At 62.7% G+C, this 13,354-nt stretch overlaps 8 protein-coding genes across 8 annotated transcripts; 3 read left to right on the top strand and 5 right to left on the bottom strand.

The window, feature by feature from the left end:
- Positions 1–23: 23 nt before the first annotated feature.
- Positions 24–881, top strand: OSTLU_33627 (predicted protein; the record flags this gene model as incomplete). Its single annotated transcript, XM_001419796.1, has 1 exon — positions 24–881. One exon carries the CDS (start codon positions 24–26, stop codon positions 879–881), a length of 858 nt encoding a protein of 285 aa, XP_001419833.1.
- Positions 882–954: 73 nt separating this feature from the next.
- On the bottom strand, positions 955–4,140 carry OSTLU_16873 (predicted protein; the record flags this gene model as incomplete). Its single annotated transcript, XM_001419589.1, has 2 exons — positions 955–2,163; positions 4,132–4,140. 2 exons carry the CDS (start codon positions 4,138–4,140, stop codon positions 955–957), a joined length of 1,218 nt encoding a protein of 405 aa, XP_001419626.1.
- Positions 4,141–4,358: 218 nt separating this feature from the next.
- OSTLU_9697 (predicted protein) lies at positions 4,359–4,577 on the bottom strand (the record flags this gene model as incomplete). Its single annotated transcript, XM_001419588.1, has 1 exon — positions 4,359–4,577. A coding segment is annotated over one exon (219 nt), but the record flags the coding sequence as incomplete, so codon positions are not given.
- Positions 4,578–5,379: 802 nt separating this feature from the next.
- Positions 5,380–7,110, bottom strand: OSTLU_16871 (MOP(MATE) family transporter: multidrug efflux; the record flags this gene model as incomplete). Its single annotated transcript, XM_001419587.1, has 1 exon — positions 5,380–7,110. One exon carries the CDS (start codon positions 7,108–7,110, stop codon positions 5,380–5,382), a length of 1,731 nt encoding a protein of 576 aa, XP_001419624.1.
- Positions 7,111–7,891: 781 nt separating this feature from the next.
- OSTLU_16870 (predicted protein) lies at positions 7,892–10,324 on the top strand (the record flags this gene model as incomplete). Its single annotated transcript, XM_001419795.1, has 1 exon — positions 7,892–10,324. One exon carries the CDS (start codon positions 7,892–7,894, stop codon positions 10,322–10,324), a length of 2,433 nt encoding a protein of 810 aa, XP_001419832.1.
- A 505-nt stretch (positions 10,325–10,829) lies between these two features.
- OSTLU_93278 (predicted protein) lies at positions 10,830–11,597 on the top strand (the record flags this gene model as incomplete). The annotated part of the gene is made up of 1 exon (XM_001419794.1): positions 10,830–11,597. The coding sequence occupies one exon, from the start codon at positions 10,830–10,832 to the stop codon at positions 11,595–11,597; it is 768 nt and encodes a 255-aa protein (XP_001419831.1).
- Positions 11,598–11,629: 32 nt separating this feature from the next.
- Positions 11,630–12,913, bottom strand: OSTLU_16869 (predicted protein; the record flags this gene model as incomplete). Its single annotated transcript, XM_001419586.1, has 1 exon — positions 11,630–12,913. The coding sequence occupies one exon, from the start codon at positions 12,911–12,913 to the stop codon at positions 11,630–11,632; it is 1,284 nt and encodes a 427-aa protein (XP_001419623.1).
- A 103-nt stretch (positions 12,914–13,016) lies between these two features.
- On the bottom strand, positions 13,017–13,336 carry OSTLU_16868 (predicted protein; the record flags this gene model as incomplete). Its single annotated transcript, XM_001419585.1, has 1 exon — positions 13,017–13,336. A coding segment is annotated over one exon (320 nt), but the record flags the coding sequence as incomplete, so codon positions are not given.
- Positions 13,337–13,354: the final 18 nt, after the last annotated feature.

The raw sequence follows: 13,354 nt of genomic DNA, 5'->3' as shown, positions 1-13,354 counted from the left end.
TGCGCCGCTGATCGCGCGCCTCGATGGGCAAGGGACGCGCGCGTCGCGATCGCGCGCGTCGCGACGGCGCGATAACGCGCGACGCTCGCGACGCGGCGTCGCGGGACGAGATCGCGACGCTCGAGCGGCAGCTTCGCGCGCTGAACCTCGAGCGACGCGCGGTGGAGGCGGACGGGAACTGCTTCTTTCGCGCGCTCGCGGATCAGAGGTACGGCGACGAGTCGAGACACGCGGAGGTGCGAAGACGCGTGGTGGCGCGCGTGGAGGCGAGACGAGAGGCGTTCGCGCCGTTCGTGGAGGACGACGAGACGTTCGACGAGTACGTCGAACGAATGGCGAGGGACGGGGAGTGGGCGGGACATCTGGAGGTGAACGCGGCGACGGCGGCGCTGAGAGTGGGGATATGCATCCATCAAGCGGGGTCGCCGCGATGGGTGGCGGGCGCGGACGCGAGGGACGATGGAGCGAAGACGTATCACGTGACGTACGAGGGGCGCGATCATTATAATAGCGTGCGGTTGAGGAATTCGAGGCGATTCGACGAGCCGGGGGGACCGCTGAGCGTGGCGATGTTGAGGGATGATGAGTTGTGTGCGTTGGCGCGCAGGACGGGGTGCGTGGACGCGGAAAGATTGCGGAGGACGCTGCGAGCGTGTCGCGGCGACGCGGACGCGTGCGCGGACGTCTTGGAGGAAGAGATGGAGGAAGAACGACGGTCGAGGGAGAAGGCGGTGGAGGATGGGATCGATGTCGAGGAATTTGACACCGGAGATTGGGCCGAGGTGAAGACGAAGAAGAAATCAAAAGGAAAAGGTGGTGCCAAGCATAGTCGCGGCGGCGCGCGAGACGAGGATTTCGGCGTGGAGAGCTTGCGAATTTGACGCGTCGTTCGAATAACTCATCGTGTATTAATATTGCTAGGTAGAAGAACTTCTGCGTCTCTAACGGCGCTATTCACCGCGGCGCGCCCGCATTTTGTCTTTTCGCGGCGTCGATCAACAACGCCGCGCCGCGCTCGACGTCTCGCTCGACGGTGTGTCGACCGACACTCAGTCGTAACGTGCCGACGGCGTACTCCATGGGCACGTTCATCGCCTCTAGAACGCTCGATACCGTCGCACCGCCCGACGTGGCGGCGTCTGGTGTGTGACACGCCGCGCCCGCACTCGCGGCGAGCAGTTCGCTGAGTTCCATAAGCGTGATCGAGGCGAGCAAACCTTTGATGCCGATGTTCAGCGTATTCGGCAAGCGCTTGTCATCGTCGCGCGGGCCGTTCACGCGCACGCCCGAACCATCGGTGCCACCGAGCGCGTCAACCAGCCGCTTCTGCAGATCGTCTCGCATCGCCTTCAAATGTTTCGGGCACGTATCCATCTCGCGCTCGACGATCTCGCACGCCTTGCCCAAACCGACTATGTGCAATACGTTCTCGGTGCCCGCACGCCGCCCGCTCTCCTGGCCACCGCCGTAAAACGGCTTGGCGTCGCCTAAGTCAGTACCCCGACGGATGTACAAGGCGCCCACTCCCTTCGGCGCGCCGATTTTGTGCCCAACGATCGTCGCCATGTCGACCCCGAGGGCGTCAACCTTCACCGGAACTTTTCCGGCGCTCTGCGCTGCGTCCGTGTGCGTCAGCACGCCGCGCTCTCGCGCCCGTCTCGCGATTTCAGCCACAGGCTGTATCGCTCCCGTTTCGTTGTTCGCGTGCATCACCGTCACCAAGCACGTGTTCTCATCGATAGCGTCGATCACGTCGTCCGCGTTCACCAACCCCTCCTCGTCGACGCCGACCAACTCGTACGTCAATTCCCCGAACGCCGCCTTCGCCTTCAAGTGCTCGATCACCGCCGGGTGCTCGATCGCCGTCGTCACAATCTTCGGCAATCCGCGTCCGGCGTTCTTCTTCAAAAACCCACGCACCGCGCCATCGATGGCGAAATTATCGCTCTCGCTTCCGCACGAAGTAAACGTCACCTCGTCGCTCGCGCACCCCAACATCGCGCCCGTCGATTCGCGCGCGGCGTCGATCGCTTCTCGACACGGCGTCGCGAACGCGTGTCCGGACGACGGGTTCCCGAAGTGTTCGTGCAGGAACGGCGCCATGGCGCGAGAGACTTCGGGCCATATGGGCGTCGTGGCGTTGTAGTCCAAGTACACGCATCGCTCGAACGTCGACCCGGGCAGGCGCTCGCCGACGCCGGCGTCGCGCGCGCGCGCGAATAGATTGCGCATGGTTGACTTCACGCCGCGCGCGGTCGTCGTCGCGGCGCGCGAGTGGGTGCGCGAAGGGCGGACGCGCGACGCGGGCGACGCGGGCATCAAGCGAGGCGAGCAGTGCGGGCGCGAAGTCAACCGCGTCGACCGTCGCGTTCGTGCTGGATGAATGCTAAAACTGTGCGCGCGGTGACGTTACACTCAGGGCACGCGCTCGCCGATTTCACCGCGACCGTTCCAGTCCAGGCCGACGCGCTCGCTCGAGAATATCGGCAGGCGGTTGCGCATGTGGACGACGTCGCTGGCCCACATGAGTTCGTCGTCGAGCGGCGGCTTGGACGAGTCGAAATGACCGATGGTTTCCTTGAGCTGCGTCATCGAGGTGTGGCCGATGAGAGCGGTGGTCATGAATGATTTACGCTGCGCCCAGCGCAGGGCGAGCTCGGTGAGCGACATGCCGGCGGCGTCGGCGAGCGCGGCGTATTGGTCGACGGCGCGAAGCGCCGGAGCGCTGCGATAGCGGTACAACGTCTGGCCCCAACCGTATTCGTCCATGCGACCTCGGGGATCGGCGAGCAGCTTCTCCGCGAGTTCGCGATCTCGCGCGTTGTCGACCGCCGCCTTAACCTCGCGATACTTACCAGTTAACACGCCGCCCGCCAACAGGTTGTATCCCATCCACCCAGCGTTTTCGTGCACGGGCGAGGACGCCTCGCTTAAACCATTCTCCAGACTCCGACGGTTGATCAAGCTAAAGTCGCCCTGCATGCAGCACGGTTCGGGCGCGCCCACGCTCCGCGCGGCGTAGCACATAGCCGTGAGTCCAAAGGCGTTATCGTTGCAGGAGCCGTAGCCGCGAATCTTTCCTTGACGAATCAACGAGCCCATGGCTTCGGTGATTTCTTCAAACGACGCCGCGTTGCGATAATACGGTTGTCGTTCCGTATCCACGTCGTACTCCAACGACTGTCCCCAATTACTCTGAGGCGTGTACCGCGCCGGCCAATGAAGCGTGTACACGTCGACGTAATCGGTTTTCAGCCGCAACAACGACCCTTCCAAATCCTTCACAATATTTTTCTTTGTCACGTTCGCGCCGCCGGTAATCTTCGTCGCGATCACCATTTTTTCACGCCTCGACTTATCTTTCGCTAACCAGCTTCCAATGATTTCCTCGGTCCTTCCTTCCGGTCGCCGCCGATCGCTCGGAATCGGGTACTGCGGCGAAGAAAGCCGTCGTCAGTCGCGCGTTTCGCGATCATTCGAACCGTTCGAGCCATCCGAACCGTCCGCGAACAGGCTGTCGATCGAAAAACACCAATCACTCACCTGTTCTGCGGTGTCGACGAGATTTATCCCGCGCCCTAAGATGGCCTCGTCCATGAACTCGTGACACGTCGCTTCATCCGGCGAATTGAAATCCGCGCCGCCCCAACGCTGGGTCCCGAGGGCGAGCTCGCTCACCACGATGTCCGACCGACCGCCCAAGCGCTTGTGCCTGATGCCCTCGATCACGTCGACGACCTCGTTCGTCGGACGCGCGCGCCGCGACGATGCCGCGGGCGTTTGCGCGCGTCCCGGAGGAGAGGTGTCGAAAAGTTTCGCAAAGAAATCGCCCGGCGAGGACGCGGCGAAGGTCGTGGCCGTGGTGAACGCGCGGCGGGACGCGTGGAGGTGACCGCCGGCGCGCACGCGCACGTGGACGCGCGGAGAGGCGCGCACGCGCACGTGGACGCGCGGAGAGGCGCGCGCGGACGACATGATGTGCGGCGGTTGGTTGGTTTGGTTTGGTTTGTACAAGGTTGGTCGACGGCGCGCTACGCGAAATCTTCGTCGATGGATGCGCTGGGGATCTCGCAATCGATGTCGTCGCATTCGTCGTAGGAGTCCTCGACGCTCGCGCGCGCTAAGGCGTACGTGCGCCATCGCGCGCGCGTGGATTCGTTCAATAAGAGCCACGCCTCGCGAATGGCGAGCGCTTGCGAACCTACGGTGGCGATGCCGTTGAGCGTGTCACCCGAATCACCCAAGCGCGCCCTCGCTTCTTCGCCGCGGCGAATCATGCCGTTGGCGATGTCGAAAGGGTCCGCGGCGCGCGCGTTTCCAGCGCGCATCGACGCGATATTGATGCGTTCGATGGTCTGCATCGCGTACTCGAGTATGGGCAAATTCTTCTTGTTGACCCACGAGATGCAGTCCACCGGACAGGAGTCTATGGCGATCTGAATGTCCTCTTCGCTGTCCGCCCACTGTTGAAACGCGCGCGCGCGTCCGTAATCTTGTTCCATCATGAACGTCTTCGCCGCGCTGTGGTTGCACATGCGACATCCGATGCACACCGACTCGTTTACGAACACCGCGCGCGATTGTCCCGTCGGATCGGACCCGACGAATGTACTCAACGCCTCTCCCGTATACGGTCGAAAGTCTTCGCTCGCGCGTTCTCCCGCCAGCGCCATCGCGTATCGCAACTCGGCCAAATCTCGATCGTACAGCTCCCTCTTCACGTCGTCCAGGAGCGTTTTATATGCGTCGTTCATGATTCGAGAAATCTCCACGCTCGCCTCTCCCGCGACGTCCGGGTGCGTCGCCTTCAACAATTGTCTAAAATTCTTTTTTATCTCATCGCGATCGCTCGCGGGGTCGACCTGCAACAGGCTGTAATAACAGCTCGGTATCGCGCTCGCCAACGCCTCCGGCATCTCGTCCCCTTCCTCCCACGACCTCGACCTCGACCAATCTTTCGAGCCGCGCGCGTCGTCGTCCGCGTCCGAGCTTTCGCTCGGCACGATGGCCATCTCTTCCACGGCGTCGTCGCGGCGTCGCGTGAAGTTACCGAACACGCGCGCGGTGATATCCGAGCGCGTTCGTCGGATGAAGCGTTGACGCGACGACGTCGTCGTCGGCGCGGCATCGACGAACGCGCGCGGCGACGCCGCGAGGTATCGCATCGCGTCCTTTCGCGTCACCGGGCGCGCCGCGGTGCGCGGGCGCGACCGGAGCGGCGAGGTGTGTCGGGGCGTTCGCGCGTGTCGGGCGTGTGTCGGGCGCGTGTCGGGCGTGTGTCGGGGCGCGCGGGCGACTACAGCAACGTTGAACAATATTATAAAACCGGCAAATGCGAGAGACGTCTACGCGTCGAGGCGGCGATGCCGTCGATGTCGACTACGCCAAGGCGGCGGTGCGAGGAAACGCGAGCGCGCGCTCGTCGTGGCGTAATTTCCAAACGTGCTCCGCCAGGCGGAGCGCCTGGAACAGCAAGAGCGCCAGCCAGAGGTGCTGGAGCGATGTCGCGGCGCCGTAAATCGTCCTGAACGCGATGAAAACCAACACAAATATTGATGTGTTGATCATCTGCGCCGCACCGACGAAGCTGGCCCCGCCGAGACCGATGACGCAGCCGTCGGTGGCGTACGCCGCGGTGGACAAACCGATTGTCACCGCGACCAAGCTCCGCATTGAGGTCGCCACTGCGTGGACGTGTGGATCGTGCGAGAGCAAAGTTGAGCCGCAAAGGATGTACGCCAAGCATGCGAGCGTGAACCCCATGAACAGCGCGACGTAAAACAGCGCGCGTCGGTACGTCAAGACCTCGACGAGACTGCGTCTCTTCCTCGGCAATAAGACGTTGCCGACGGTGAACACTGGCTCGGCACATAACCCTAATAAAATATACAGATCCAGCAACGTCTTATTGACCGCCGCAGAAATCACCCCGAGATTCGTGGCACACGAGGTGATGATGACGTACGTCGTCATACGCGCCGTCGCGCTCAGTACCAACCACCGAAACTCGCTCGCGATGTGCTCCTCCTCAAGACGCCTGTACAAGCGCGCGATCGCCGCGCCCACGCTCTCGGCGCCCTTGAACACGCTTCGCATTGAAAATAATCCGCGCCCATGCGCAATCTTCCACAGATAGAAGAAAATGAACGTCTGACCCACGGTGAGGGCGATGCCCGCCCAACGCACCGCCGCGTTTGCGCTCATCTGCGGTGTAATGAAGAACAGCTGCAGCGCGACGGTGATGACACCGGCGACGAGCCATCCGGTCATGGGCGTCAGCGCGTCTTTGCTTCCGAGAAACACCCCCTCGAGCGCGTTTGCGGCGCCGAACATGGGCAATCCCGCGCACCGCAACACCGTGTACGAGCGCAACAGCGCCTCGACCTCTCGCGGCACCACCATAATTTTGCAAATGGGTCCGTACAGCGCTTGCAGTCCGATCGCAAGCCCGAGACCGGCGATGAACGACGCCATCACGCTCATGCTCACCGTCTGTTTCACGCGTTCCGGCACCGCGGCGTCGACGTCTTCAAACTCGGCGCGCGCCGAACTCACCGCCGTCGTCACCACGACGCTAAACGCGAAGCACACCTCCTCGACGAGCCCGAACAACGCCGACGCCGGCGCGAGCGCGGCTAAAAACACCGTCCCGACCCTGGCCACGAGCACGGTCTCCAACAGCGACACCACCGGTTCGTTCACGCTGTTCAACAGCGCCGGAAAACCGAGCGCCACGAGCGCCGTCGCCAGCGACGCGTACGTCCCTCGCGGGATCGTCGGCAATCGTCCATCGCGCGCGTCCTCACCGCGCGCGCCCTTCACCGAGTCCGCGCCGCCCGCATCGCGCGTCCTCGCGTCGTCGTCGTCGCGCGTCGCCTCGCGTCGCGTCCCGTCGCCGCGCGTCCCGCCTCGCGTCGCCCCTTCGCGCGCTCGCGTCTTCGCGACCGCGACGCGCGCGCGCGCGCGCGCGCCAAAACCGCGCGTTTCGTCGCGCGTTCGTCCGTTCGCGCGTCCTCGCGTCGCCGTCGCCGCGCGTCGCGTCGCGCGTCCCGTCCCCGAGCCGCCGCCGCGCGGTCGCGCGCCGACGCCGACGCCGACGCGCGCGAGCATCGCGCGGTCGAGCGCCGACGCGCGCGCGCGGACGCTCGCGGTGCGCGCCGCGCCGTCGACCGCGTCGCGGAGTGCGCGCGCGCGTCGCCGTCGTCGTCGTCGGCGGCGTCGCGCGACCGTTCGCGTCCGACCGACCGCGGATATCCATACACGCACACTGTTTACCCATACAAAGCTACGCCATCCCGCGCGCGCGCGCCGGCGCGCGCGCGACACTCCGCCGCGCGGACGCCGCCGAGCGCCATGTCCGCACACGCGTCGCACCGAACGGCGCCCGTCGCGTCGCGACGCGCGCTCGCGCGCCGGCGCGCGCTCGACGCGCGAGGCGCGCCGCGCGCGACGACGACGCGGCGAAACCTCGAGACGCGCGCGGCGATCCCGCGCGGAAGCGATTGGGACGTGCACAAGTGCGTGCGAACGACGGCGCGCGATGCGGGACGATGATTCGCGACGCGCGACCGCGCGAGAGGGCGCGCGCGACGGACGCGACGCGGGACAGCGCGCGCGATGGATGATCCGCGGGGAAAACCTGAACGCGAGGGCGGGACGGGACGCGGACGCGGCGAGGGCGCGCGCGAGGGCGCGCGCGACGCGCGACGACGACGGTCGGGTGATTTGGGGAAGGGCACGAACGCGACGCGGCGCGCGAAGACTGACGGCTGGCGAACGGTTCGACGATAGGTTCGGGGGGACGTGCGTCGGGAGCGCGGAGCGCATCGGCGGCGTGTGCGAGCTCTTGATGAAGAATGATTCCAAGTTGACGATGGGGATCGTGTCCGCGATGGGCGTCGCGGTGAAGGGTGAACCAAAGGTGACGGATTGCTTGATAAACGCGACGGATATGGCGGCGAAACGGGACGATACGTACGCGGCGGAGTTGACGAAGCTCGAGGATAAGCACGTGTCCACGGCGAAGGCTTTGTTGACGGATAAAGCCGAGTACGACGCGTACATCGCGGCGTTCAACGAGGAATTGAACGATTTACGAGCGATGTTTAAGGCTATTTACATCGCCGGTTGCTCGACCGATGCGTTCGGGGATTTCGTCGTCGGACACGGAGAGCTCTGGACGGCGCGCTTGTGCGCGGCGACGATTCGCTGCAAGGGGGGCAAGGCGGTCTGGATCGACGCGCGAGACATTCTCGTCGTCACAGAATCCGAGGACGGCGGCGTGGACGTCGACTACAGCTTGTCCAACGCGAACTTGGATAAGTGGTACGACGAGCATATGCAAGAGGGCGCCGTGGTCATGGTGACTGGTTTCATCGCGAGGACGCCGGAGGGCGTGCCGACGACGCTCAAACGTAACGGTTCCGATTACTCCGCCACAATTTTCGGTGCGCTCACGCAAGCGAGAAATATCACCATCTGGACCGACGTCGATGGCGTATTCAGCGCCGATCCTCGCCGCGTGAAGGGGGCCAAGTGCCTGAACTCGATTTCCTACAACGAAGCGTGGGAACTCGCGTACTTTGGCGCCAACGTTCTCCACCCGCGCACGACTTTACCGGCGATGAAGTACAACATCCCAGTCACGTTGCGCAACTACTTCAACCAAGCCGCGCCAGGGACGTCCATCGGCATGGCGTGCCCGCTGCCCGCCGGGGATGAGGGCAACGTCGGCAAGTTTGAGACTCGCGACATGAGCGGCGAGCTCGTCAAGGGTATCGCCACCATCGACGACGTGTGCCTCATCAACGTCGAGGGTACGGGCATGGTTGGTGTGCCGGGCACGGCCAACACTGTGTTCAAAGCCGTCAAGGAAGCTGGCTGCAACGTGGTTATGATTTCTCAAGCTTCCTCGGAGCACTCCATTTGCTTTGCGGTTCGCTCGCACGAGGCGGACGCGGCAGTCGCGGCGCTCAACAAGACGTTCGAGAAAGCCATCGCCGCCGGTCGCATCTCTCGAATCCTCCCTTTGAAGGATTGTTCCATCTTGGCCATCGTCGGGCAGAACATGTGCCAAACGCCGGGCGTGTCGGCGATGTTGTTTGAAGCGCTGGCGCAGAGCGCCGTCAACGTCATCGCCATCGCGCAAGGGGCGTCCGAGTACAACATCACGGTCGTCGTCTCCAAGAAGGACGTCAATAAGGCCCTTCAAGCCGCTCATGGTCGATTCTACCTCTCCAAGACCGCGATTAGCGTCGGTCTCGTGGGACCAGGCCTCGTCGGCAAGACGTTGCTTCGCCAAATGAAGGAACAACTCGAAACGCTCCAAGACGAGTTTGCGGTTGAACTGCGCGTGGTTGCCATCACGGGCGGTCGTAAGATGTTGCTCAGCGACGGTGCGATCGACTTAGATTCGTGGGAAGACGAATACGCTAGTGGTGTGCAGGCGAACATGGACGACTTCACAAAGCACGTGCTCGAGTCGGAGGCGCCAAACCAAATCATCGTCGACTGCTCCGCCTCCGACGTCGTCGCGGGTCACTACAAGGAGTGGTTGTCCAAGGGATTGCACGTCGTCACGCCGAATAAGAAGGCGAACAGCGGACCGCTCGCGTATTACAAGGAATTGCGTTCCATTCAACGTAATTCGTACACGCACTACTTTTATGAAGGCACCGTCGGCGCCGGCTTGCCCATCATCGCCACGCTTCAAAGCCTGCGAAACTCGGGCGACAAGGTCGAGCGCATCGAAGGCATCTTCTCCGGTACGCTTTCTTACATCTTCAACACCTTGGAACCGGGCAAGAAGTTCAGCGACATCGTGGCGCAGGCCAAGGAAGCGGGATACACCGAACCCGATCCCCGCGACGACTTGAGCGGTATGGACGTCGCTCGCAAGGTGACCATCTTGGCGCGCGAATGCGGTTTGAACATCGAGCTCAGCGATGTCCCGATTCAATCTCTCGTTCCCGAGCCGTTGCGTGACATCGAAAGCGTGGATGAGTTCATGAAGGAGCTTCCCAAGTACGACGGCGATATTTTGTCCAAGCAAGAAGAAGCCGCCGCCGCGGGCGAAGTCTTGTGCTTCGTCGGTGTCGTCGACGTCAAGAACGGCACGGGCTCGGTCGAACTCCGTCGTTACCCCGCCGACCATCCGTTCGCTCAGCTCAAGGGCAGCGACAACATCGTCTCCTTCACCACAAAGTATTACACGTCCGCTGGACCCTTAGTCGTTCGCGGTCCGGGCGCCGGCGCCGAGGTCACCGCCGGCGGCGTCTTCGGCGACATCTTGCGCGTGTGCGCCTACCTCGGCGCTCCGTCATAATTATTTCCCACGATCGTTTTCGATCACCACTAGCGAACAGCGCGTAACCTCCTTTATTAATCATCACATATCGGACGTCGATTCCGCCGCGCCGTCGCCGGGACGCGCGTCCCGAATCACATCGACCCCTCCCCGTCCGCACACGCCATCGCGATGGCGTGTCCGCTCCGCAAGTACATCGCGATCGTCACCGCCGCGCTCGCGATCGTCGCGAGCGCGCTCGCGCTCTTCACGCGCGCGTCGTCGCCGCAGGATTGGCCGAGCGACGGTTTGAACGCGCGCGACGACGACGACGCGACGACGACGCGACGGGACGCGCGCCGACGCGTCTCGAGGCGGAAGACGTGAGTTCGTCGGACGGCGCCGATCGCGGACGCGAATGCGCTCGAGCGTCGGCGCGCGCGGGCGATGGGCGATGGGCGATGGGCGACGCCGCGAGTCGGCGACGCGAACGCGAGTCGCGTCGCCGACTCGACGCGACATTTGACGACGCCGACGATCGGAGATGGCGGACCTGGTGACGTGTCAGCCGGCAAAACAGAACATGGATCGGGTTCTAGTTTGCTTTCCGCCCGCGGGGGCGACGGCGTCGTGCTTTAATGGAGATTTCACGCGCGCCGTCGACGCGCGATGCTTCGCCGTCGACAAACCATGCCGGTGGAGGCGATGCGTTCCGGAGGTAGAAACTCTGAGATGGAGTGTTGTCGATTTTGCGAGAGATGTTGCGCGTCGCATCGTCGAACATGGGTGCGTCTCGAAAGGTGAATCGCTTTATTTGTACGGACATAGCGCCGGAGCGTGGATCGCGTTTGAATGCGCTCGAGCGCTCGGCGAGCGCGTCTCGGGCGTGTACGTGTCGGCCGCCAGAGCGCCATGTTTGGGGCACTGGCTCAACGATACCGACGTCGAGACGCCTCGACTGTCAGAGTTGGAAACTGACGACGCATTTTGGGCAGCGTTCGAGCGGCGCTACGGCGTGAGTGACGAGTTACGATGCGTGTCCACGTCGTTGATCGCTCCCTTTCGAGAGGACTTCCGAATGAGCGAATCGTATGAGGGATCGACCGAGAAAGTACACGTGCCTTTGACGGCGATCGGTATCGAAAATGACACGCGAACGACACGCGAAATGATTGCGCGATGGTCTGAGCACACCACGGGCGCGTTTTGCAGCCGCTGGTGGGACGGCGGCGGCGCACATCCGCATCGCGCCCTCATCGCGAAACCTCTCGAGTTTGCATCCTTCTTGTCGAACGAAGTCTTCTTTGTTTGACTACCCTTATTTGTGCATGACAAAACTTTCTTCTAATCTTCCTCTTCTTCTTTTCGCCGTTTGGCTTCTAATTCTTCCTCGCGATACTTGCCCGCGCGTCTTTTCGGACCCCAATCCGCCGTCGGGTTTTGCGGGAACCGAGCCACGCCGTCTTTCTGCGCCTTGCTTTGAGCTTCGGTGCGTCGCGTCCAATTCGCGATTACCGTCGGTTCTTTGGCCAATATCGCTTCCCCTGGTGTCGGCGACGACTGCGGCTTCACCGGGTGCTCCTTCACCCAGCATCGTAGGATGTCCCAAAGCACGTCCACCGGGGCGTCGGTTTTAATCGCGAGCGGGTTTGAGTGGCTTCCGCTCACGCGATACCCGGCGTTCATGACGGCTGACTTGAACAACCAAAAGCTCGGTGGCGTAGCCTTCAGCGTTCCACCCATGGCGTGTAAGTCGTAGTGCAACGGTACGTCCAAAAGCTCTTCGCTCGCCATCGTGAGCAGCGCGTGCACTTTCCCGTACCCCGGGTACGCATCCTTGTTTCGCTCGAGTTCGCTCTTGACGTTGGTGACCCACGTCTTGTCGTGGATTGGGTCGCTCCAGATCGGACCACCCATGTTATAGTGCCATCCACAGCTAGAACATCGCTGCGGCACCACGGGTCCGACGCCGGGCTGATATTTGGTGACGTTACCTTTCGTCTGCTGACGACCGACGGCTTGGAGCTCGTGCGCGTCGCAACCGACGCACTGAAACACGTAGCTGAGCTTGCTCGGCGTCTGTTTCATTTGCAGCGGGCTCGTGTATACGCGAACGAAGACACGGATGTAAAAGTCGATCGATAACGAAATCACGGGAACGATGTGCCGTCGGTGCTTGATCGCGGCGTTTTCCACCGCCGCCAAGAGCGTACGAACCGCCATTTCGTGACAATACTTTGCACGAAGCGGATACGACTGATACTTGGCCCAAGCGACCTCGGCGTTGTTCCCGCAAAGCACCGCCATATCGGTAGCGGTGACGAGCAAAAGTCCTCCCTCTTTCACCGACGTCACCGCGCTGTCCAGGAGCGTCGATGGCGTTCCGTACGGATCCAAGTCGACGACGTCAAACATTTTTTCATGCTTCATGCACACCATTCGCACGTCTTCGTTGTGGGGAATCACTCGCGAGATCGCCTCCGCCTTATCCGGTGAGCAAAGCGCGTTGTACGCTTTGTTTCTCTCGATCGCCTCCGCGGCCGTGGGATCCATGTCATTCGCCACCACGCACCCCACGTTTTCGAGCTCTTGCGCGTATCGCAACGCTCGCAATCCCGTCGCCGACATCCCTTCCAGAATCGTAATATCCCTCAACGGCTTCACAGCTTTCTCCTCACCCGCCGCTGATTCGCCATTTTTCGCGCGTTCCTCTTCCTGCGCCGCCGCCCACGCGCGATGTTCCTCCGCGCTTCGAAACAACGCCGCTCTGTCGTCCTCGTCGAGCAAACGCGGCAGCAACGCGTCGTCCCTCGGCGTCAAACACATCGCCCCTTTCGCCCGTTTATTCCGCTTCGACTGCCCGTTCGCGTGCTCTGTCGCTCGCACTTTCTGAAATTCACGTATCACCGCCAGCGACAGATCGCGATTGACCACTTGCGGCTTATTATAAAACACGTCGTCGCCGCCCGCGCGCTGCAGCGCCCGCGCCCATCCTTCTCGAATGACTTCAAACCCCTCGGGCGCCTTCGGATCGGCGCCGCCGTCTCCCATCGCGCGCGCGTCACCGCT

This window comes from Ostreococcus lucimarinus, chromosome 9, assembly GCF_000092065.1.
Source record: "Ostreococcus lucimarinus CCE9901 chromosome 9, complete sequence".
NCBI lineage: Eukaryota > Viridiplantae > Chlorophyta > Mamiellophyceae > Mamiellales > Bathycoccaceae > Ostreococcus > Ostreococcus sp. 'lucimarinus'.
This window is presented reverse-complemented; position numbering and strand designations above follow the sequence as displayed.